This window comes from Ammospiza nelsoni, chromosome 25, assembly GCF_027579445.1.
Source record: "Ammospiza nelsoni isolate bAmmNel1 chromosome 25, bAmmNel1.pri, whole genome shotgun sequence".
Taxonomy (NCBI): Eukaryota; Metazoa; Chordata; class Aves; order Passeriformes; family Passerellidae; genus Ammospiza; species Ammospiza nelsoni.
The window spans coordinates 955,669-976,107 of record NC_080657.1 but is presented as its reverse complement, the minus strand read 5'-3'; the positions used below and the strand labels follow the sequence as shown (position 1 = coordinate 976,107).

At 50.1% G+C, this 20,439-nt stretch overlaps 4 protein-coding genes across 8 annotated transcripts; 2 read left to right on the top strand and 2 right to left on the bottom strand.

Annotated features, from left to right (window-relative positions):
- The first annotated feature begins 481 nt into the window (after positions 1-481).
- Positions 482-3,084, top strand: SYF2 (SYF2 pre-mRNA splicing factor). Its single transcript, XM_059488577.1, has 7 exons — positions 482-592; positions 671-784; positions 1,043-1,168; positions 1,318-1,435; positions 1,771-1,861; positions 2,517-2,615; positions 2,703-3,084. The coding sequence occupies exons 1-7, from the start codon at positions 536-538 to the stop codon at positions 2,866-2,868; spliced, it is 771 nt and encodes a 256-aa protein (XP_059344560.1). The 5' UTR covers positions 482-535; the 3' UTR covers positions 2,869-3,084.
- Positions 3,085-3,685: 601 nt separating this feature from the next.
- On the bottom strand, positions 3,686-8,630 carry RSRP1 (arginine and serine rich protein 1). Of its 3 annotated transcripts, XM_059488559.1 has the most exons (6): positions 8,414-8,625; positions 8,227-8,282; positions 6,433-7,050; positions 5,759-5,913; positions 4,601-4,684; positions 3,686-4,194 (listed from the first exon to the last, which is right to left on the bottom strand). In XM_059488559.1, exons 1-6 carry the CDS (start codon positions 8,482-8,484, stop codon positions 4,006-4,008), a joined length of 1,173 nt encoding a protein of 390 aa, XP_059344542.1. In that variant the 5' UTR covers positions 8,485-8,625; the 3' UTR covers positions 3,686-4,005. The 3 variants fall into 3 exon arrangements, with proteins under 3 accessions (XP_059344542.1, XP_059344544.1, XP_059344543.1); XM_059488561.1 differs by lacking the exon at positions 4,601-4,684 and having other exon boundaries at positions 8,414-8,630; XM_059488560.1 differs by lacking the exon at positions 3,686-4,194 and having other exon boundaries at positions 4,601-4,993; positions 8,414-8,630.
- Positions 8,631-8,694: 64 nt separating this feature from the next.
- TMEM50A (transmembrane protein 50A) lies at positions 8,695-12,838 on the top strand. Of its 2 annotated transcripts, none has more exons than XM_059488579.1 (7): positions 8,695-8,750; positions 9,356-9,458; positions 10,167-10,279; positions 10,840-10,907; positions 11,632-11,724; positions 12,119-12,179; positions 12,407-12,838. In XM_059488579.1, exons 2-7 carry the CDS (start codon positions 9,366-9,368, stop codon positions 12,450-12,452), a joined length of 474 nt encoding a protein of 157 aa, XP_059344562.1. In that variant the 5' UTR covers positions 8,695-8,750; positions 9,356-9,365; the 3' UTR covers positions 12,453-12,838. The 2 variants fall into 2 exon arrangements, with proteins under 2 accessions (XP_059344562.1, XP_059344563.1); XM_059488580.1 differs by having other exon boundaries at positions 8,734-8,797.
- Positions 12,839-13,109: 271 nt separating this feature from the next.
- Positions 13,110-19,810, bottom strand: LOC132083718 (RH-like protein). 2 transcript variants are annotated; one of them, XM_059488558.1, is made up of 10 exons: positions 19,569-19,810; positions 18,900-19,086; positions 18,535-18,685; positions 18,098-18,239; positions 16,878-17,035; positions 16,328-16,465; positions 15,980-16,125; positions 15,323-15,402; positions 14,248-14,321; positions 13,110-13,974 (listed from the first exon to the last, which is right to left on the bottom strand). In XM_059488558.1, exons 1-10 carry the CDS (start codon positions 19,702-19,704, stop codon positions 13,948-13,950), a joined length of 1,239 nt encoding a protein of 412 aa, XP_059344541.1. In that variant the 5' UTR covers positions 19,705-19,810; the 3' UTR covers positions 13,110-13,947. The 2 variants fall into 2 exon arrangements, with proteins under 2 accessions (XP_059344541.1, XP_059344540.1); XM_059488557.1 differs by lacking the exon at positions 13,110-13,974 and having other exon boundaries at positions 14,167-14,321.
- Between the last annotated feature and the right edge of the window lie 629 nt (positions 19,811-20,439).

The window sequence follows — 20,439 nt, the reverse complement described above, 5'->3', positions numbered from 1 at the left end:
TTCTGGGGAGTTTTTATTCCTTTGGCAGGGGAGGAGAGCAGAGCTGAGGGGAGAAAGGTGTTCTGGGGTGTTTTTAACCCCTGAGCAGCAGCACTGAGGGGACAGAGGAGTTCTGGGGTGGTTTTAATCCCTGAGCAGCGAAGCTGAAGGGACAGAGGAGTTCTGGGGTGTTTTTAATCCCTTTGGCAGAGGAGAAAAGCGGAGCTGCGGGGCACAGGCCGAGCGAAGCCGCCTCACGGCCGGGGCTGTGTCTCCCTCTGCTGGGCGGCCGCGGCTCCGCTGCAAACCCCGCTCCACGGAGATCGGGACTTTCTTCGCTCAGAAGTTGCAACAAAACCTTTTTTCTTTCTTTTATTTTTTTCCCCCCTGTAACGTTGCCCTGTTTTGGGTCTCCTGAGGGATTTTGCGGATTTTGGGAGAATTCCAGGATCCAGCGGCGGCGGCACCTCCCGCCCGCTGGGGGGCGCCCTGCAGGACGCGCCAGAACCCGGAAGTGCCGGGGCGCCGGAAGCGGCGGAAGGGCCGGCGGGGCGCGATGGCGGCGGCGGTGTCGGCCCTCAGCAGCCTGGGGGTGCCCGAGGCCGATGTTGGGGTGAGGCGGGGACGGGATCGGGCGGGACGGGGGTCCCGGCTCCTCCCGGGGCTCCTGCCTGAGTGCGGGTCCTTGCAGAGCGAGGAGGAAGAGGAGGAGGAGCAGGCAGAGCCCGGCCCGGCCGCGGCGAAGGCGGCGGAGCAGAGGCGGGAGGAGCGGCTGCGCCGGTTCCGGGAGCTCCACATGAAGCGGGTACGGGACCAGAACCGGGCTCAAACACTGCCCGGCTGGCGCTGGGGGTCGGGCTGGGCGATCTTCCAGCCCTGATTGCTCTGGGCTTGCTCGGGGTGGGTTTGTGCCCGGGGGGTTCGGGGTTGTTCGGTTCTGTTCCCCTCGGGGTTTGGGGTTGTTCATTTTGGGGTTGTTCCCCTCGGGGTTTGGGGATTATTCCCCTCGGGGTTGTTCTCTTTCTCTCTCTCTGTGCTGGAGTTTTGCCCTGTTTGGTTCCAGTACGAGGCCTGCAAGCTGAACAGCCAGGAGGTGGTGGAGGAGGACAAGAGGCTGAAGCTGCCCCCGAACTGGGAAGCTAAAAAAGCTCGGCTGGAGTGGGAGCTGCAGGTGCAGGAGAAGAAGAAGGTAAAGAACTGCCCCAGAGCCCGGGGTGTGAGCTGGGATTAGCAAAGCTGGGCTGTGCAGAGCTGGGATTAGCAAAGCTGGGCTGTGCAGAGCTGGGATTACCAAAGCTGGGCTGTGCAGAGCTAGGTTTAGCAAATCTCCTCTCTCAGGAATGTGCAGCCAGGGGTGAGGACTACGAGCGGGTGAAGCTGCTGGAGGTCAGCGCTGAGGACGCCGAGAGGTGGGAGAGGAAGAAGAAGAAGAAAAACCCCGACCTGGGCTTCTCAGGTGAGATTAAAAATTGTATAAAATATATTAAAAATGCGATAAAATACCTAAAATTATGCTATTTGTATATAAAATGACAGATTACGCTATAGAAAAAGCAGGTAAAAGGGATCACAAATTGTACTGTAGCAGAATCTTTGTGGTCAGTAAGAACTTGCAAAAGCCAATGCGATAAAATATATTAAAAATTGTATAAAATACATAAATAATGCTATAGAATACATAAAATGCTATAATATATATATATAAAAATTCTATAGAATACATCACAAATGCTATAAAATACGTAAAATAGTGCTGTAAAAGGCAATAAATGCCATCACTTTTTAACCCAGACTACGCGGCGGCGCAGCTGCGCCAGTACCAGCGGCTCACCCGGCAGATCAAGCCCGACCTGGAGCAGTATGAGAAGCTCAAGGAGCAGCAGTGAGTCCTGGTGTCAGTCCCTGGGGCATCTCTGAGGGCTCAGCACACCCTGAAATCCCTGAAAGAGGGATGGGGGTAATTACTGAGGTTCATTTCTCCCAGTTTGGCACTGGAGGAAATACTCACCCAGCGAGGTCACGTTCCAGTGCGTAATCAGGCATTTCCTGGAGCAGGGTTTGGGTTCTTAAGCTGGGTTTAAGGACTGAGACCTGCCCAGATTGCATTCAGACAGGTTTCTGGGGGGCTCTGTGTCTTCCAGAGGCACCTGCTGGTCCCTCTGTTGGGTTTAATGTTGACATTTGTCATCTGAGTCTGGGATTGGCACAGCTGAGCGAGGTGTGACAGGGGAACTCAGGCAAAAGCAGGGAAACCACGAGGACAGGGACAGGAGAAGGGTGAGGGGATCAGAGTGAAAGAGGGGAGATTTGGGTTGGAAATTGGGAAGAAACTCTGCCCTGTGAGGGTGGGCAGGCCCTGACAGAGGTTTCCCAGAGGGCTGTGGCTGCCCCTGCATCCCTGGCAGTGCCCAAGGCCAGGCTTGGAGCAATTTGGGATGGTGGGAGGTGTAGGGGTGGCACTGGCTGGGCTTTAAGGTCCCTGCTGGGATCCCCAGGAGCCTCAGCACTGCCAGGTGTGTAACTGTGCTCTCCCACAGCGGGGAGGCCCTGTACCCCACCTCCAACAGCCTCCTGCACGGCACCCACGTGCCCTCCAAGGAGGGCGTGGACAGGATGGTGGCAGACCTGGAGAAACAGTGAGTACAGGGGGGCACGGAGGGAGGGCAGGGCAGGGCAGGGCTGGGGGCACTGCAGGCCCGGGCTCAGCCCCTGCTGCCCCCCAGGATCGAGAAGAGGGAGAAGTACAGCAGGAGGCGACCTTACAACGACGACGCCGACATCGACTACATCAACGAGAGGAACGCCAAGTTCAACCAGAAGGCTGAGAGGTTCTACGGGAAATACACAGCTGAGATCAAACAGAACCTGGAGAGGGGCACGGCCGTGTGAGCCTGCCTGGCACAGCTCAGCTCAAACTGAGCCTGGGCCCTGTGAGCCAGCCTGGCACTGCTCACTCCTGGCTCCTCTGTTGCCATTTTGTGTAGATTGTAGCTGCTGCTGTCTCTTAGTGTGCTGAACTATGTACAGAATTCAGCTGTAAATAGCTTTGGCTGCAGGAGTAGCCAGGTTCTGCCTTTCATGCTCTAAATAAACTCTTTGGTCTAATTTGGGAGTCGATTTGAGATTTTGTTTGCCAGCAGGATGAGGAGCAGTGACATTGCCATGGAAAGGCAGCTCCTGCCCTGTCCCTCAGGAATTCCAAGGTGGGATTTCCCCCTGCCAGCAATTCCAGGGTAGGATTCCCCCTGTCCAGCCTCACCCACAGGGACAGGATAGACACAGAATCCTCCCACCTATTCAAGCCTTAATTAAAGAAATTTCAGACAGGAGCAGTCCAATTTAGTTTATTTTATTAATAATTTATTTATACAAAAGCCAAATTAACCAGTTACTCCCAGTCCATGCAAGAGCTTCTTGTCTTTCTGAATTCCTTTTTCCTGGAGCAGAGGTCTGGAACCCTCCTGTACTTTTACCTTCCTGCCTCACAGGGAGGCTCATCTTAAACCCCAAATAAACACAAACCTGTAGTAACTGGAGACATTTCTGTGGCAGGCAGCTAAAATCCTACACAACCTCCATTTCCAGAGGGGACCCAGGGAAGGAAGAGGCCTGGATCAAGGCAGGATCCACTTTTGGAATGATGCTGCTGGGAGTGCAAGGGAAACCCAGAAATAACCACATGGACTCAGGCCTAACACCTGACACAGCCAGTGCAAAACTAAACTTTATTCACTTGAAGTAAACAGTTACACAAGGGAAATCCAGGTGTGCAAAGAACAGCTACTCAACTATGGTTTAGAAAAAGTTACCCACCTGCAAGTTCTAGTCCAATAAAGCAATATAAAATATTTACAAATATACACAAGATTCCCATCTTGGCTTCTGGATCTGTGTGCTCTCTATCTGAAAGAGAAACCTAAGATTCCAAAAATTAAGACCTCAAAATAAATACTCAGTATTAACAAGTCTTCAAGCCCTCGTGAGTGTCCCTCTGTGCTGAGGGTGCTGCAGTGCCAGGGGCTCCCCTCAGCGTGCCCGGAACAGGGAGCTTTTGGGTGAGAAGTTCAGGAATGTTTTCTTCTCCTCCTTCTTGACAGGAACCCACTGCCCATAGGGGCTTCCCTTCCTGTCATCCTCCCTGGGTGGAGAAACCACTGGCTCCTTAACCACAGTGTGGCTCACTGGCTTCTGCAGGACAGGCTTGGCCATTGTGTTCTGGGAAAAAAAAAAAAAAAAAAAAAAAAAAAGATTTCCTGTAAAAAAACATGCTAAAACCAAAGGGTTTATCTGTACTGGTCTGATAAATCAATATAAATGTTTTCTCTCCAGCTCCTGGAATTCCTGATGCCTACACTGGGTATCAACCACATGCACTTAACACAGGAGGAATCCCTGAATCACGAATTTGCATTACCAGAGCACGTAACTTGAGATAAGCTGTGTTTTAAACTGGTTCTAGTTTTGAATTGTTCAGATTGAAGGCAAACACTCAGACACACTGCTGAGGGTGTATTCAGGGTGCTCTACCAACTCCTGCAGGGAAATTACTACCAACATTAAATTCCTTTTGTTTCTGAGGTAATTATTTGAAAACAGCCCGAGCAGGGACTGCATCACTCACATTAGGGCTGAAGGAAATGCTCCTCTGGATGGTTGCTCTCTCCATGCCAGCCTTGCTCACGTCCTCAGCTGCACTCCCAGGTTGCTAAAGAAGAGCAGACACGGCTCAGGAGGGGATCCCTGACCCAGGGCACAGCACAGCTTTCTCTGGAGCGGTTCACATTTCATCTAAAGGAGCTGGGAAGCTACAGCAGGGCTGAGCCCAGAGTGCAGCTGTGCCCATTCCTGGCCCTTGGAGGCAGCTCCAGCCCCGTCCAGCCCAGAGAGGACCCGGGCTCACAGCACGAGCTCCACACAGAGCAGGGCCAGCGGCTCTGCACACCCCTCCTCTGGAGAACAACAACAAACTTATCTGCAAGGGATGCAGGCCTCTTCTTCTGTACTCTCTCAACATCTGCAATATATTGCATATGTTTATGAAAGGGATGCCTGCACCATTTGTGTCAAACCCTCAGCAAATTCACTTCCCTTTGCAAGAGCAGCACCTGAGCCAGGCAGTGGCTGCAGGTTTGTATTTACTGTGACTCAGGGGAACACACCACGACAGAACCAAACTAAAATTCACTTTAAGCTGCTCGAGTTTCTCCCTCCCTTCAATTCACAGCAGCTACAGCCCACAAAGTCCCTTAATTACCACCAGATTTTCTTCCTCATGTCTGGAACCATAGTCATGATTTCTATAAGACAGAAATAAAGTATGTAAAATGCATTGTGTGCTTGGGTATGGAATTTCTGGGAAACAGTTTGTTGCACATGAAAAGCTTTTAACAGTTAAAAAATGCAGAAAGATTTAACCTTAAAAAAAAAAAAAAAAAAAAAAAAACAAACCAAAAACCTCCAGCTATTCACTAGGTTTGGCAAGGAAACTCCTGATCTTAGGTCAGAAGGCATAAACCAGTGGAATTCATGGGAATTATCCCATGAGGAAAACGAGTCAAAGGAAAAGTCTCCTCCTTCCCCAGCTGTCCCTACTGGACACTCAGGGATCAACCAGAGGCCCTCTGTGCTTCCAGCTTAAGGCAGAGCCTCGAGGCTTCTGGACAAGTTTTTGTTCAAGAGTTTGAGCTCATAAGCACAACCTCTACAGATGAACTACAGCACAGCCATGCAGACAAGTCCAAGAGGTGTTTACCTTGTCAGGAGAACACTCCATACTTACCTCAGCTGACTCCGTGGCCTCCTCACGCTCCTGCTTCTCGGTTTTGATCTCCTTGGCAGGAGCAGACATCTTCAGGCTGGCTGGCAGGACAATGTTGTCTGTTCCCAGAGCTTTGGCTGCATTGGCTTTTGCAATTTCCAGGAGTTCCCTCTTGTCTACAAGAGGAAGGATTAAAAAAGTGCTTTGTGTCACATTAAAATCCATGTGTACCTACTCAAACCTAAATCCTTCACGTTTTACATCCATTCAATCATCAGCTAGGACTGATCTCATCACAGCCTGTCCCCCGTGCCAATCAACGTTCTGAAGAACAATTTTTATTGCAGCCTTGGCTTTTACTATTTGCAGGAGTTCCCTATGGTCTACAAGAGGAAAGAATAAAAAAAATGCTTTGTGTCACATTAAAATCCATGTGTATCTACTCAAGCCTAAATCCTGCAGGCTTTGCATACAATTATCAGCTGGGCCTGATTTCATCACAGCCTGTCCCCTGCACCAATTAACACTCTGAAGAACAATTTTTATTACACCTGTAATGCAGTTTTTAACGCATCTGTCCAACCACACCGAGGTTTCCTTCACTCAGGCTTTACACAGCAAGCAAGTGAAGGACAGACAATCTGCCTGGCCCACCCAGCCCCGCTGTCAGTCTCTCCCCAAGCCCTCTCAGGTACCTTTCTCGCTGAGGTGCAGCGGCGAGTGGCTCCGGGAGCGCGTGCGGGAGCGGCTCCTCCAGCCCCGGTAGGCCTCGGGGTACACGGTTCTGCCGAAGCCGTAGTAGCGGCGGCCGCGGGAGCGGGAGCGGCTGCGCGAGTACGAGCGGCGGTAGCAGGGCCTGCCGCGGGACCAGGAGCGGGAGCGGCGCCGGCCGTAGCGGTGCCGGTAGCGCCGGGGCCGGTAGCGGGAGCCGCGGGAGCCGCGGTAGCGCCGGGAGCCGCGGGAGCGCGAGCGGCTGCGCGAGTAGGAGCGGGAGCGGCGCCGGGAGCGGCGGGAGCGGCGCCGCCGGGAACGGGAGCGGGAGCGGGACCGGGAGCGGCTCCAGCTGCGCGAGGAGCGGCCCGAGGAGCTGCTGGAGCTGGAGCTGCGCGAGGAGCGGCCGGAGGAGCGGCTGGAGCCCGAGCGGCTCCGCCGGGAGCCCCGGCGCTCGGCAGAGTCCCGGCGCTCGGGAGAGCCCAGCCTCAGGTCATCCATGAACTCCGTCATGTCGGCCGTCTGCCCCGCGCCGCCTTTCTGCGCGCCGTCAGCCTCCGCCTCGGGTCTGCCCGCTGCTCGGCAGTGCCCCGTCTCTGTTCCTGAAGGGAGAGAGGCACGGCCAGAGTTTATGGCACCGGGGCACCTCCTCAGCACAACAAACACGGTGACACACAGAGGCCAGGGATAATTAAACAGCCCAACCACCCCCGGCCATCTGCCAGTGACAGCTCAGCTCCCTCTCCTACAGTCTGCCACAAAACTGAAACACCAGGAATTAAACACCTCAACAACCCCAGCTATCTTCCAGTGACAGCTCAGCTCTGCAATTCCCCCTCCTGCACTGCGCCACAAAACTGAAACACGAAGTTGTGTGAAAAAAAAAAAAAAGGCTCCAGTTTAAAGCATGAGTGGTTGGTTCTGTGTGGAATTCTGGAGAGAAGTAAGTCTGTGTGGGTTTTAAGTGTAATTCCTTTTGCAGTACCTTTTTTCCCTCCAGAAAGGAGGAAAATCTTGATATTCTTGAAAGAATTTTCAAGGTCTTTCATCACCCACTATGATACATCTATGATACAAAATGACCATTTGCCTGCAGCTCAGTACAAAGTGAGGAGTTTTCCGCTTACTCTTCCCCACAGGTTCTTACTCAACAAGAGAAAATGAAAGTATCTTTTAAGTATAAAGCAGCTAAGATCTTGCCTGTATTTCGTTATAAAACTCGCGGCACACAGGCCCACACATCCCAGCAGTGCGTGCAACAAGCTGCTGTTCAAAACGCTCTGTGCAAAGCCGGGTGATGATTCAGTGCCCGTGACTCGCACAGGACGCAATGCCTCTTATATTAATAATTAAAATGGCTGTCCCTGGAGTGGCAGCCATTTTATGGCTACAAAGGTTACTCGGGGTAAGGATCTTATCACAAGACCTAAGCCCGGAGTTACGTAACCAGTTTACAGTTTAGGGAAGCTCGCTCTGACACGGAATTTCTTTTTAGCGCTCGGCGCAAAGCGAGGTTAGGCAACAAATCCAACCCCCGCACTGAAATCTATTTAAAATGTAACTTGCGGGACAGCTGTCAGACGCACTTTTCTCGCTACTACTCCGCGTAAAGTTTCACTATTTCACCTCTACGCCAGAGCCAAGGTCACACTGCCGGGACGGAAATGAGGGAAATCCCCGGCTGCCATCGCCACCCCGCTCCCGGCCCGTGTCCCGCCCGGTCCGTGGGGGCCCAGGGCCGGTCCGAACCCCCCGGTCCCTCCCGGTCCCGTACTCACCGCTGGGCGCTGCCGGGCACGCCCCGCGCTGGTTCCCCTGAGGCACCTGCGCGCTCCTGGAATAAAACAGATAAAAACCCATAAAAACCCACCCGAGAGCGATCCACGGCCCTCACCCCGCAGCGGCCACCGGGACCGGCCGCTCCCGCCTCCTCCCCCCCCGCCGTGCCCCGTCCCGCCGCCTCACCGGCTCCAGCCCGCCGGGCTGCCCCCGCACGGGTCCTGAGGGGAGAGCCCCGCTTCGTGAGTCACCCCCATAGCGCCGGGCCCGCTGCGCCAGCCGCGATCGGCGACAGAAGCGCGATACAAGAGCGATAGACGAGCGACAAAACCTCAGCCGCCGCCGCCCGCCAGCGACTGAAGGCGGCCCCAGAACCTTCCAGAACGTCCCTCCCGTTACGCAACCCCCGCGCTCGCGGCGCACGCGCCGGCCCCGCCCCGCGAACGGCGGCCCCGCCCCCCCCGCCGGCACTGCGCGCGCGCGCTGCGCCTGCGCGCGGCCGCCGCCGCCGCGTCCCGTGACGGTGCGCGAGGGATGCGCGGGGAGCGCGCGGGGCCGGGGGCGCGCACGGTGCGGGGGATGCGGGAGATGCGCGGGGTGCGGGGGTTGGGGTGCGGGGGATACAGGGGTTGGGGTGCGGGGGATACAGGGATTGGGGTGCGGAAGACGTGCGGGGGACGCGGGGATTGGGGTGCGGGGGATGCGCGGGGTGCAGGGATTGGGGTGCGGGGGATGCGCGGGATACAGGGATTGGGGTGCGCGGGATGCGGGGGGTGCAGGGATTGGGGTGCGGGGGATGCGCGGGATACAGGGATTGGGGTGCGCGGGATGCGGGGGGTGCAGAGACCGGGGTGCGGGGGATGCGCGGGATGCAGGGATTGGGGTGCGGAGGATGCGTGACCCGGGTGCGGGCGATGCGCGGCGTGCCGTGACCGGGGTGCGGAGGGTGTGCGAGGGATGGAGGGATCGGGGTGCGGAGGATGCGCGGCACGGTGCGCGCCCCGTGACCGAGCGGGGGTGCCCCGGTGCGATCCGGTGGCGGTGCCCGGTGCTCGGGCGGTGCCGCGCCCCGCGCATCCCCGGTTCCAGCGCGGACGGAGCCGCCGTTTCCTCTCGTTTCCCCCGCAGTCGCGGAGCCATGTCCGGGTTCCTGGAGAGCCTGCGCTGCTCCGAGTGCGTGGACTGGGGCGAGAAGCGCAACGCCATCGCCTCGGTGGCCGCGGGGGTGCTGGTACGGCCCGCCCCGCTCCCCACTTTGGGCTCGGTTTGGGTTTTCTGAACTCGCATCAAAATCAGGGGCGGCTCGGGAGCCTCTGCCCCGCGTTCCAGGATGGGAGGAAGCGGCCTCCAGTTGGATTAAAGGGGAATTTCTGCATGCAGGATCGTCAGGCAGCGCTGGAGTCACTGTCCCGGGGAATGGTTAAAAATACCTGGATTTTTGGGGCATTTGGGCACAGGTTTAGTGGGTTGAAACTGATGATTTTAGAAGCTGCTCCAGCCTCAGCAATCCCAGGGAAAGGAAGAACAGGGATACATTGTCCCCGTGTGAAGCAGCGGAGTTACTGACAAAATCCAGCCTGGTTTCCTCCGTCCATTTTTAAAATTTCACCTTTTTTTGCATTTTTCACAATGTGGAAATAACTGCTGGAGTGGGCAAATCCCTGGCTCTGCAGCCAGCCTGATCCCAAAGTAATGGTGCCAGTCTAGTCTGGTTGGAGGCTGCCAGGCTGGTCAAATATTGATGTTTTATTAGAGCCATCTCAGGCTGAGGACAGGCTGTGTCTGTGGTTTAAACTCCGTATTTGAAGCTTTATCTGTATTTAAAATTCTGTATTTTAAGCTCTAGCTGCATTTTAAGTTCTGTATTTTAAGCTCTATCTGCATTTTAAGCTCTGTATTTTAAACTTTATCTACATTTTAACCTCTTTTTTCCCCCCAGTTTTTCACAGGCTGGTGGATCATCATTGATGCTGCTGTGAAATACCCTCAGATGGAAGATTTCAACCATTCCTACCACGCCTGTGGGGTGATAGCCACCATTGCATTCCTCATGTGAGTGTGGAAAAGTTAAATTTTAATTTATTAAATTTAACATTAATTTAAATTTATTAAAATTTTAAAAGCTTAATAGTCATGAAATAGTACATTTATAAATTATTTTATAGTATATTTAAGTAGTATATTTAATAAATTTTTAAGAGTATGCAATATATAAATTATTTAGTATATATTAGTAGTATTAGTATTATTATTATTTTTAGTATTATTTAGTATTAGTATTATTTAGTATATAGTATATAAATTATTTATAAATTATATTTACAAATCATTTTCTCCAATGACACTGGACAAACCAACAGTCCATCAAATTGCTCCTTCTCTATAAAAGAATGCAAACCAATAAGTTATTTACAGAAAGTGTGTGAGAAAGTTCATTACAAGAACGTAAACATCAGAAAGCTTGGAAAATCTTTAAAAATCAGGGTGAAAGTCATAAGATGTGCACTTCGCACACAAGGCTCCACCCCAGCAGGGCAGTGAGAGTGAAAAGGAGATTTTTAATGCCATTTTTAATGCCATTTTTAATGCCATTTTTGTCCCCTTTTCCCCAGGATCAACGCCGTGTCCAACGGGCAGGTGCGGGGGGACAGCTACAGCGAGGGCTGCCTGGGCCAGACAGGTACCAGGGATGGGGTCCCTGCTAATTTTATATTTAAAAAAAAATTTAAAAATTAATTTTTGGGGGGGATTTTTTTTTCTGGGAAGCTGAGAAGCTTCAGAGGAAAATGAAAATTGTAATTATCTGATTAGTTTTTCTTGTGTTTTGTTGTTTTGGAGACTTTATTTAACAGGTGATTGTTTTATTGGTTTCACGTAAATTATTTTTATTTATCAGGGGCTATTATTGATTATATAGTATTATATATTTATTATATATTATATAGTGTAATATATATTATATATCATATAATATTGTATATTTATTATTTATTATTTTGTTTTTATTAATCAGGGGCTAAGCTGTGTCAGACTCTGGAAAGAGAGTCACGAGTTTTTGTTAATATCTTCTAGCTTTTTGTTTGTATATTTTTTTGTATTTTTTAGTATAGTTTTAATATAGCATTTTAAAATATAATATAGAAAAAATTGTTTATAATAATTTGTATTTATATAATATATTATAGAATTTATACTATATATTATATGGCATGTGATATATTTGTATAATATATATTTTAGATATAAATTATTTATTTATAAGAATTTTATTTATTTATAAAATATTAAAATAGCTTTTTAAGACCATAGATTCATCATTCCTTCCAACAATGGGGGTCTCAGAAAACGCAGCGGGGGGGTTTGTGAGGGTCCCACGGGCACAGCACATCCCCATCCCATTGCAGGGGCTCGCGTCTGGCTCTTCATTGGCTTCATGATGGCTTTTGGCTCCCTCATTGCCTCCATGTGGATCCTCTTCGGGGGCTACGTGGTTAAAGGTAAGAGCTGAGCCTGTTTCTGGGGAGTTTCAGTGTCTAAAATCCACTGTTCTGCATTTTAGGACTGGTATTTAGAAGCCCAGTTTGAATATCTTGCGCTACACTCCGCTCTCCCGTATCGTTACTGATATTGGGATGGATCTGATCTATTTCTGAGAACAAACTTCCTCTACAAACCCAGCTGGGAACTCCATGGATGTAATTAAATGCTGCAGTTTTAAGGGAATCATTCCCTGGGTGAAGATTTATTCCCAGAACACAAATTACTGAGCTCCTGCAGATTGCTCCCAAAGCCTCTCTGCTAAATTAGCACAAGGGAGATGACATGTCAGAAATGGGATAGGCTTGAAAATTACTTCCAAAAAAATTTATGGAGGTTTTTTTTTCCTCTTAGAAAAACCAGTGGTGTACCCAGGAATAGCAGTGTTTTTCCAGAATGCATTCATCTTTTTCGGGTAAGACTGACCTCTTTTATTTGTTTACCACTTAATTTTAATGATAGAAAACTGAAACTCGCTGTGATCTGCGTGGTGCTGAAGTCCTGTTTTGTGAGCAGATCTGTGTGAATAAATGGGATCTGCCTGCAGAAGAACTGGGTTAACAAATCCTCCTTGAAACCCTGGGTTTTAAACAAGAGGAGATTTAAACAAGGTTTTTGTGGTGACCCTTTGTGTTCCCGCAGGGGCCTGGTGTTCAAGTTTGGGCGCACGGAGGATCTGTGGCAGTGAACCCCCCTGGGCTTCACCTGCACCCCCAGAGTTTTGTAAAACCATTTTGTAAACCTTCCATCGTGTCTGAAGAGAAATCAAGCAAAGCTGAAAGCACTAAATCCAGCTCTATTCTGGTTATTTTTTTTACTCTTGTACGTCCACTTCAGCGTTGTGGTGTTTTTGAGAAACGTAAAATTCCTACAAACAGCAGTGGAGTCACTTTTCTAAAATGATGTTTGTTACAAATAAAAGGAGAGTGGGACATGGATGTATTTAACCAGCTCTTTCTATGATGTTATTTACACTCCAAGACTTATTAAAAATGCATTTAAACAACCTTTTAACAGATATTTATTAAATATTTCCTATATCTGGGCAATATAACCATTTCTTCAATTTCAAAACTTGCTGGTGTGTGGCTTTTCTTGTGTCATTCAGAACTGGGGTGGTTTGGGATTTTTTTTTTCCCCCCCATGCCTGAATATTTCCTTTATGCTGTGGTGATAAAGAGGAGGTGTCTGGGAAGTACCAACTCCCAGCTGTGTGTAGAAGGTTTGGGAGCTGCTGAGCTCCTGCTGCCTCTCAGGAGGAAAAATCCTAAGGAAAGGATTTTCCGTAAAAGATGGCTGTGACATCACTGCTCACAGGGTGCTGAAGGAAGGGAAACAGCCACGGTTCAGTTTTCACTCTTTATTAGGTAAGCACTGCTCAAAGATTTTCTATATAAACAATTTCGGAAAGAAAGAAACACTGAGGCCCACAATCCACTTAAAGCCAGGGTTCAGGGACAGAGAATGCTCTGTCCCCAAGGTCCTGCTCTCCAGAATGGGCTGCTGGCAGCACTGAGCCCCCTCCCCTGTGCTGTCCCCCCAGACACTGCCCTGAGCTCTGGCTGTGTTTCACACTTGGCACCAAACCCCAGGGCTTTCAGGAACACCACCCACAGCTGAGCTTCGGCCATCAGAACCTCCCGATATCCAGATTTTTCAGGAGTTATATATAATACCCAGGTTTTTCCAGGAGTTCAGGCGGGCAGGATGCAGAGTTCTGGCCCTGCTCCAGCTCACTCATCAAATCCTGGCTTGTCAAGGCCTTCAGCAGAACCAATTCAGCTTAAAAACCTTGAGTACTTTGCTAGATAAGAGTGGTCCTTGAGAAATGACACTTTGAAATCCATCATTTTGCCTTGTAAACCTGGGAGCTAAAAATACTTTAGTGTTTCCAAGCATTTGGATTGAGAAGCCATGAATACATATCTTATAAAAAATATTCAAGGTAAGGCCAACAAAGCAGAAAAGCTGCATGCACCTGAAGTTTGCATCTGTGAATTCACACTCTGTATCTTTCAAGAATAACTGGAACAGTTTCATTTTTGAGTGTCCATTGGGGTGGTTTTTGTGGGCCTGAGAATTGTTGTTTCAGTGCTCTTTGAAGCCATCATAGCTGTTCAGTTTTTCTGGTGATAAAGAGGAAAATCTTATCTTGATTCTGTCTGTCAGCTGGGATCCTCCACTCAAAATCCAACAGACAAGTGGGGAAACTGTGAACACAAACATTCCTGTGTCAGAACACATCAAATCATCACAGGAAAACTCCCAAACCAAGGGAAAAGCTGATTAAAAGCTTATTTTCACCCATTTGTTAATCCTGTAATTCAGCCTCACATCAGCACCTAAAGGTGCCCAAGGACTGTTTGTGCTGAGAAAAGAAATAACTTTTTTTCCCCATATTTTTAATTCAAATACCTGAAGTTCTTCATCAAGGTGCTAAATGAACTCCCCCACAGTGAATCTGAAATGAGTTTGAAACTCACCTCCCAGTAAAACTGGTCATCAAAGTACTTGGAGACATGCACAGCTTTCAGCAGTTTGATGTTTAAGATCAAACCTGTTTGTAAAAATAGAGAGATCCAAAATAAACACAAACAGCAGGGCAAGGGGAGGATTGTGTGTAACAGGAGTTTCTTGGCAACGTTTATCCCAATTTAACAGAGCAAAACACAAATTCAGGCCTAAATCCTCCAGCAGAGCCCCCCTGACTCGAGCTGGCCTTAAATACAAAAAGAGGCTTGCCAGGATCAAGGGATACTAAAAATGAATTGCTTTAGGTAAAACCCCATCAAACAGCTGCTAGATTATGAAAATACATCAAAATGATGAGTTTTCTGCATGAGAAGTGCCAGTGTATTAAAAACAATGTGGCTTATCAGCACTGTTGGTTTGGGATCTCTGGATTTTTGATCAATTGGTTCAACAGTGAATGTTTGGTTATTTCTGCTGGATGTTCTCTAAAGATCTGTTCCTTCTTCATTACACTTAAAGTAATGCAAAGGTTTAAACAAATTAAAACACCCCAAAAATCACTGTAGGGTGTGTTTCCCAGCAATTTTCACTGGCCATTTCTCTGTTGCCCCAGACAGAAATAGGGGCTGGGGAAAAGCAGCAGCTGCCACAAACCAGAGCATTCCACGGGAGCCACGTGAGGGCTGCTGCTCCCAAAGCAGCAAAAAGTCCCCAAAAATCCCCAAATCTCCTGATCAAAGGGCTGCAGCTGGGCTCAAGCAGCTCCTGATGTTGTTGAAACTTTGCACATTTGCTCCAAATGGCCTAAAAAGTGACAAGCCCCAGATTGGGGCATCTCCTGTCAATAAGACAACAGCCAAAAGGGGAAGTGTTTTCATCTTCACACCTCTCCTGTCTGCAGGTTGAAGGCAGCTGTTAAACCTGGGTTAAAATAAAACTTCAGCACTGAAAGAATGGTGCTGCTGGGTTATTTCTGTGCAAAACAGCTCTGGCTGGGAGGAGACCCTGGCACTCATTTATCCCACAAGTGATTTACCCAGAGTTGCTCCAAGGAAATAAAGGGATTCCTGGGATGTCAGTACTGACCTGTAATCAAACCTGTTATCAGGGCAGTGCTGATGGTCTGGCAGAAGGCACCAATATAAACAAAGGCATCATAACCCAGTCTGGAAAGCAAAAAAAGTGTTTCACCTTTTATTTAGCGTTACCACTGTGAATGAATCTGCAGCTATCAGATTCTCATAGAAGCTGTAATTCTCAAATCTGCAGCTGCAGTCAGATGTTTTAGGAACACACCAAAGCCTAATGCACACTTCAGAAGATTTATTTTGTCCATCCTTCTGGTATTAAAACTTCTTTAAATGTTTCATTAAGAACATGATGAGAAGTGCCAGGCCCTCATGCTGCACCCTCATTTCTCCCTCCCTCCTGAGCCCCCCAAAGCATCCCAAACCCTAAAGTGAGCCTTGGAGGGAGGCCCACGCCCAGCCTTCATCTCCTGTGTCTGCTGGATTTAACATAAACAAAAAGGGAGGCAGAAAACAGGACCCAAAGTCTGCTCAAATCTCAAATTCCTTTTTACTGACTTTTTTGTTTTTGGACTTCAGGGTTATGGTGGGTTACCTGACATAAAGCAATGTATTGTGATGACATTCAGGCTCTCTGGATGTCCAACAACTCTTCTCAGGGCACACTGCAGTGAGGATTATTTATCTTCATTATTTAATACAAGAATTTATGTACCTGGATAACTCATTCCATCGTGTGTCAATCCCATCTTCTACAACTGTGAGCACAACAGCGGCCACAGCTCCAAGCACAGCGGGCAACCCAAAAGTGAAATGAACTCCAGAAGTATCCTGGAGCTTCAAGGCAGGATTAAAGCACCTCTGGGAAGAGGAAAAGGTTTAATTACACCCAGAAACACAAGCTGGTAATTGCAGATCAGCTGCTGCAGACCTAGAGGATGAATTTGCTCTCAGGAGCTGCAATCCCGTGCTCTGCTCAAAACAGGTTTCCCCTGGGGTATCCTGCACTGGAAAAACCACTTACACAGCTTATCCAAGAAGCATTTAGGGGAGTGAGCATTACCTGCACACAGTGAGAGCCCAGGATGGTGATGACAGTGGCCAGCAGCCCCAGCACCATGGCAATCCAGGGGTGGTGGATGCGCTCTGCGGTGCAGCTGATGGTGACCCCTCCAGCCAGCACCGCACTGCGGATCTGAGCCTGGGAACAGCAACAACAGGGAGCAGGGACTCCTTACAAGGGCTTGTAGGGCTACAACAAGGGGCAGTGCCTCTGCACTGAGAGAGGGAAGCTGCAGATTCAATGTTGGGAAGGAATTGGTCCCTGTGAGGGTGTAAAGCCCTGGCACAGGGTGCCCAGAGCAGCTGTGGGTGCCCCTGGATCCCTGGCAGTGCCCAAGGCCAGGCTGGACAGGGCTGGGAGCAGCCTGGGACAGTGGGAGGTGTCCCTGACATGGCAGGGGTGGGATGAGGTGATCTTTGATGCCCCTTCCCATCCAAATCCCTCTGTGAGTCTGTGACTGTCAGACCCTGGGCAAGGTTTCACTTCCTGAGGGTACCACAAACTCTCTTTGAACAGAAAAAGCCCATGCAGGGTTTTCCCTCGTCCTTACCAGTCTGAATTTGCCATCCCTGGAGGTCAGAGCAGACAACATGAAGGCAGCCACAGCACTCACTGCCAGGGCCAGGTAAGTGTTGAGCACTGCTTGCATCTTGAAGAAAGGCAGGATAGAATTGAAGCTCGGCCAGAACACCCAGACAAACACAGTGCCTTGGGGACAAGGAAAGAGAGCCTCAGGAGCTGCTCTGAAGCACAGGGAGCCATCACTGCCTGTCCCTGGAGCGCTCCAGCCCACAGGGTGCATTCAATTCCCAAAGCTTTCCCAAAGCAGAGCTGCTCTTGTCCCACACCCCTAACAGGTGACACAGGCATTGTCACTGTGAGGCACAAGCCCAGTTTCCATTGCTGATATCCATTATTTCAGTGCACCAAGGCACAGGTAACCCTGCCTCACACAGGACAGGCCATTTCAGCAACTCTAAACTGAACGTGGCACTGAGGATTGTGAGATGGTTCATCCTATTCCCACTGATCAGGCAGTTAGCCAGTCGTAAATACAGATATAAGATCCTCTGCAGCATTCTTATGAGGATCTGCTCAGCTCTGGAAATAAACAGCAAACAAGAACTCCAGGGACACAAAAGAGGAACATTTAAATTTTGTATTCCCTAAACTGGGCACAGACTGACTGAGAATGAGACTCTGTGGACCCCTGCAGGAAGCTCTGGGCTCAGCTGCTGGCAGTTGCACTACTGTGATAATAAAGACACCAAATTGCTCCCCTAAGAAAAGGAGTGAAAGCCCCAGACACTGAGCCTGTCCCTACCCTCACGGGCCTGTCTGTATCACACTCCCCACCCCTCAGCAGGCTTTATCTCTTTATTTCCCTCACCAGCAGGGACTGCCCTTTTCTATCTCTGTGCACCACCTGGAGCAGCAGCCTGAGCTCTGCTGAACACGAGTTCTGAGCTCAGCTCTGGCACACAGCCCCTCGCCCAAGCCAAGGGGACAGCCTGGCCAGGAAAGGGAGTGGTGAGCCTGGAGAAAGAGCTGGGAGCCTGGAATTGCCTTTGTGCTGAGGTGACAGAGCGAACTGAGCCCCAGCTGTGGCAGGAGCGGCCTCTGGGCCGGGCAGGAGAGGGGCCGCTGTCACAAACAGCACAGTTTGTGTGCTTGGCTGCACCCAGAGCTGCATTTCGCATTTAGACCCCCAAGCCTGCCCACGCTCTCCCTCAATCCCTCGTGCAGCTGGGACACTGCAGCAGGACTCACCCAGCACTGAGAACAGCTCTGACTTTGGGGTGCTCCTGTCCTTGTCCAGCCCCGGGGGAGCCTCAGGGAAGCGGGAGGCGAGTGCCAGGCCAAAGTAGGCTCCAAAGAGGAACACGTGCATCCCAGTGAGGTGCTCAGGGACCTGCTCCAACACAACAATCACAGCTTGCTGTGGGCTCAGCCAGGCCACACAAAGCCCTTGCTGCAGCTCCTGACTGAACATTCACAGCTGTGAGTTCAACCAGGCCACACAAAGCCTTTGCTGCAGCTCCTGACTGAACATTCATAGCTGTGAGTTGAACCAGGCCACACAAAGCCCTTGCTGCAGCTCCTGACTGAACATTCACAGCTGTGGGCTCAGCCAGGCCACACAAAGCCTTTGCCCCAAAGCTCCAGCGACGTTTCCCCCCACACCTCTGCCAATCCCACCACGGTACCTCCAGGAACGTCTCGTTGATGTATCTGCTCACGTAGAAGAAGATTAATTCCACCAGGGTCATGACGATGAGCTGCACAGGATTGGCCCTACCCAGGACAGCCCCAGTGGAGATGACCACAGCAGTCACGCTCACAAAAGCCTTTGCTAGGCTGCAAGAGAGGAAAGAACAACTCAGTCTCAGGGTGACACCAGGGCCAATAAAAAGGAATTACACAGAGCAATGTACTTAAAAACCAAAAGTCCTCTAAAATGCCTGCAAATGTGACTCTGCCCAACCCCACCAGGGCCCCACAAGGAGGCATTCACTGCACAGGGAGCAATCAGCAGTTCTGCAGCAGCCCAGCTCTAACACGAACTCATTACCTTTGCAAACCAGCTGCATTTCGCCCTCCCCTAAGGAAAACTGATAAATCCTCTGCCAGCACAGAGCACTGGACACCCAGAACAACGAGCAGGAAGTTGAACCCGGTGCTGCTAAAGCCATATCTTCTCAGAACCATCAGGAAGAAGCCAAATCCAAAAATCACCATGTGGTTGACATCTTGCAATTCTGCCGGACAGAAAAGAGCAACGCGGCAGTGCAAATATTAATGCAGATTTCTGGTTTTAAAAAAAATAAATTAAAAAATTACAATGAACTAAGAAGAATTCACATAAAAATTTAATTATTGTTTAGAGGTTGCAAAGAATTTCAGAGCTTTCTTTCCAATGCATAATAAGAGAAAAAATACCCTCAATAAAATACCCTTAATAAAAAATAAAATACCCTTAATAAAAGCACCCTTAAAGCTGAATTTATTTTTACACGCTGATCTGAACGGATCAGGATGCGGAAATGGATCAGGATGGGGGCTGAGAGGTGAAAACCCCAACAGAAAATTACAATTCAGTCTTGGATCCCCATCACACCTGTGACATAAAGAAACCGCCAGCACTCCTGGCAAGTTCAGAGAGCAATGAAACCATTCTGCTCCTCACCGCCAGACCCTGGAGAGCAGCAGGGATCCCCCTGTTCCCCAGCAAGGTGCTTACCTGGGTAGGAGTTGGATGAGGAGTAGGTGTCACTGACGCCTGGGAAGCCGAAGAAGGAGCGCAGGAGGAGCAGAGCCTGCAGCACAAGGATCAGCCAGGGCACGCTGCAGCGGAAGCTCAGGTAGCGGGAAGGCATCGTGCACTACATGGAGCAGCAGCTCAGGAGAGATTCCTGTGCCCTGTGGGATGTCCCTGTGCCCTGAGGGATGTCCCTGTGCCCTCACACCAGCAGCACAGGAGCTGTGGGGGCCAGCAATGGGAGCTCAGCGAGAGATAACAAGGCTGAGAGGCGTGAGCAGGGAGCAGCTCCTTATCGGGGTTATGGCAGGAGCCAAACGGAGTCCGGCTCACATGGGCTGAGCTCAGAGTGTCTGTGGACAAAGCCACAGCCACGGTCACAGGCACAGCCACAGCCACGGGTCCTTTTTCTGGCAATCCTGCCAAGCCACGGGTCCTGGTGTTCTCTAAACACGGCAACTGCTCAAGCAGCAATTTTAGAATTAATTTAGCTGGCACAATGAGCCTTTCTGCTACCTGTTTCTAAATCCCATCCAGGGAGAACACCCCAAAGGTGAGGAATTCACCCGTTTCCCCCCAGGATGGCACATCGGAAAGGTGATGCTTGGATTCACAGCTTGTGTTTTCAGAGACCAAAGCTTGGTGATCTTTGACAGGGTGAAGCACAAAGTAACTTTTATTAGGGAAAAGTTCTTTTGTACGAGGGTGGTGAGGCCCTGGCAGTGTCCAAGGCCAGGTTGGACAGGGCTTGGAGCAGCCTGGGACAGTGGGAGGTGTCCCTGCCATGGCAGGGGATGGAATGAAGTGATCTTTAAGGCGTCTTCCAGCCCAAACAAATCCGTGATGCTCCAAT

Coding starts and splice junctions, on each gene's coding strand:
- SYF2 (XM_059488577.1), top strand. CDS start 536: ATGGCGGCGGCGGTGTCGGCCCTCAGCAGCCTGGGGGTGCCCGAGGCC. Junction 593..670: donor TGCCCGAGGCCGATGTTGGG/GTGAGGCGGGGA, acceptor GGGTCCTTGCAG/AGCGAGGAGGAAGAGGAGGA. Junction 785..1,042: donor GGGAGCTCCACATGAAGCGG/GTACGGGACCAG, acceptor GTTTGGTTCCAG/TACGAGGCCTGCAAGCTGAA.
- RSRP1 (XM_059488559.1), bottom strand. CDS start 8,484: ATGGGGGTGACTCACGAAGCGGGGCTCTCCCCTCAGGACCCGTGCGGG. Junction 5,914..6,432: donor GCTGCACCTCAGCGAGAAAG/GTACCTGAGAGG, acceptor TTCCTCTTGTAG/ACAAGAGGGAACTCCTGGAA. Junction 4,195..4,600: donor GCATTTCCTTCAGCCCTAAT/GTGAGTGATGCA, acceptor TTTTTTTCCCAG/AACACAATGGCCAAGCCTGT.
- TMEM50A (XM_059488579.1), top strand. CDS start 9,366: ATGTCCGGGTTCCTGGAGAGCCTGCGCTGCTCCGAGTGCGTGGACTGG. Junction 9,459..10,166: donor CGGTGGCCGCGGGGGTGCTG/GTACGGCCCGCC, acceptor TTTTCCCCCCAG/TTTTTCACAGGCTGGTGGAT. Junction 10,908..11,631: donor GGGCTGCCTGGGCCAGACAG/GTACCAGGGATG, acceptor ATCCCATTGCAG/GGGCTCGCGTCTGGCTCTTC.
- LOC132083718 (XM_059488557.1), bottom strand. CDS start 19,704: ATGCCTTCCCGCTACCTGAGCTTCCGCTGCAGCGTGCCCTGGCTGATC. Junction 18,686..18,899: donor AATGCAGCTGGTTTGCAAAG/GTAATGAGTTCG, acceptor CCTCTCTTGCAG/CCTAGCAAAGGCTTTTGTGA. Junction 18,240..18,534: donor TCAACGAGACGTTCCTGGAG/GTACCGTGGTGG, acceptor GTGTTGGAGCAG/GTCCCTGAGCACCTCACTGG.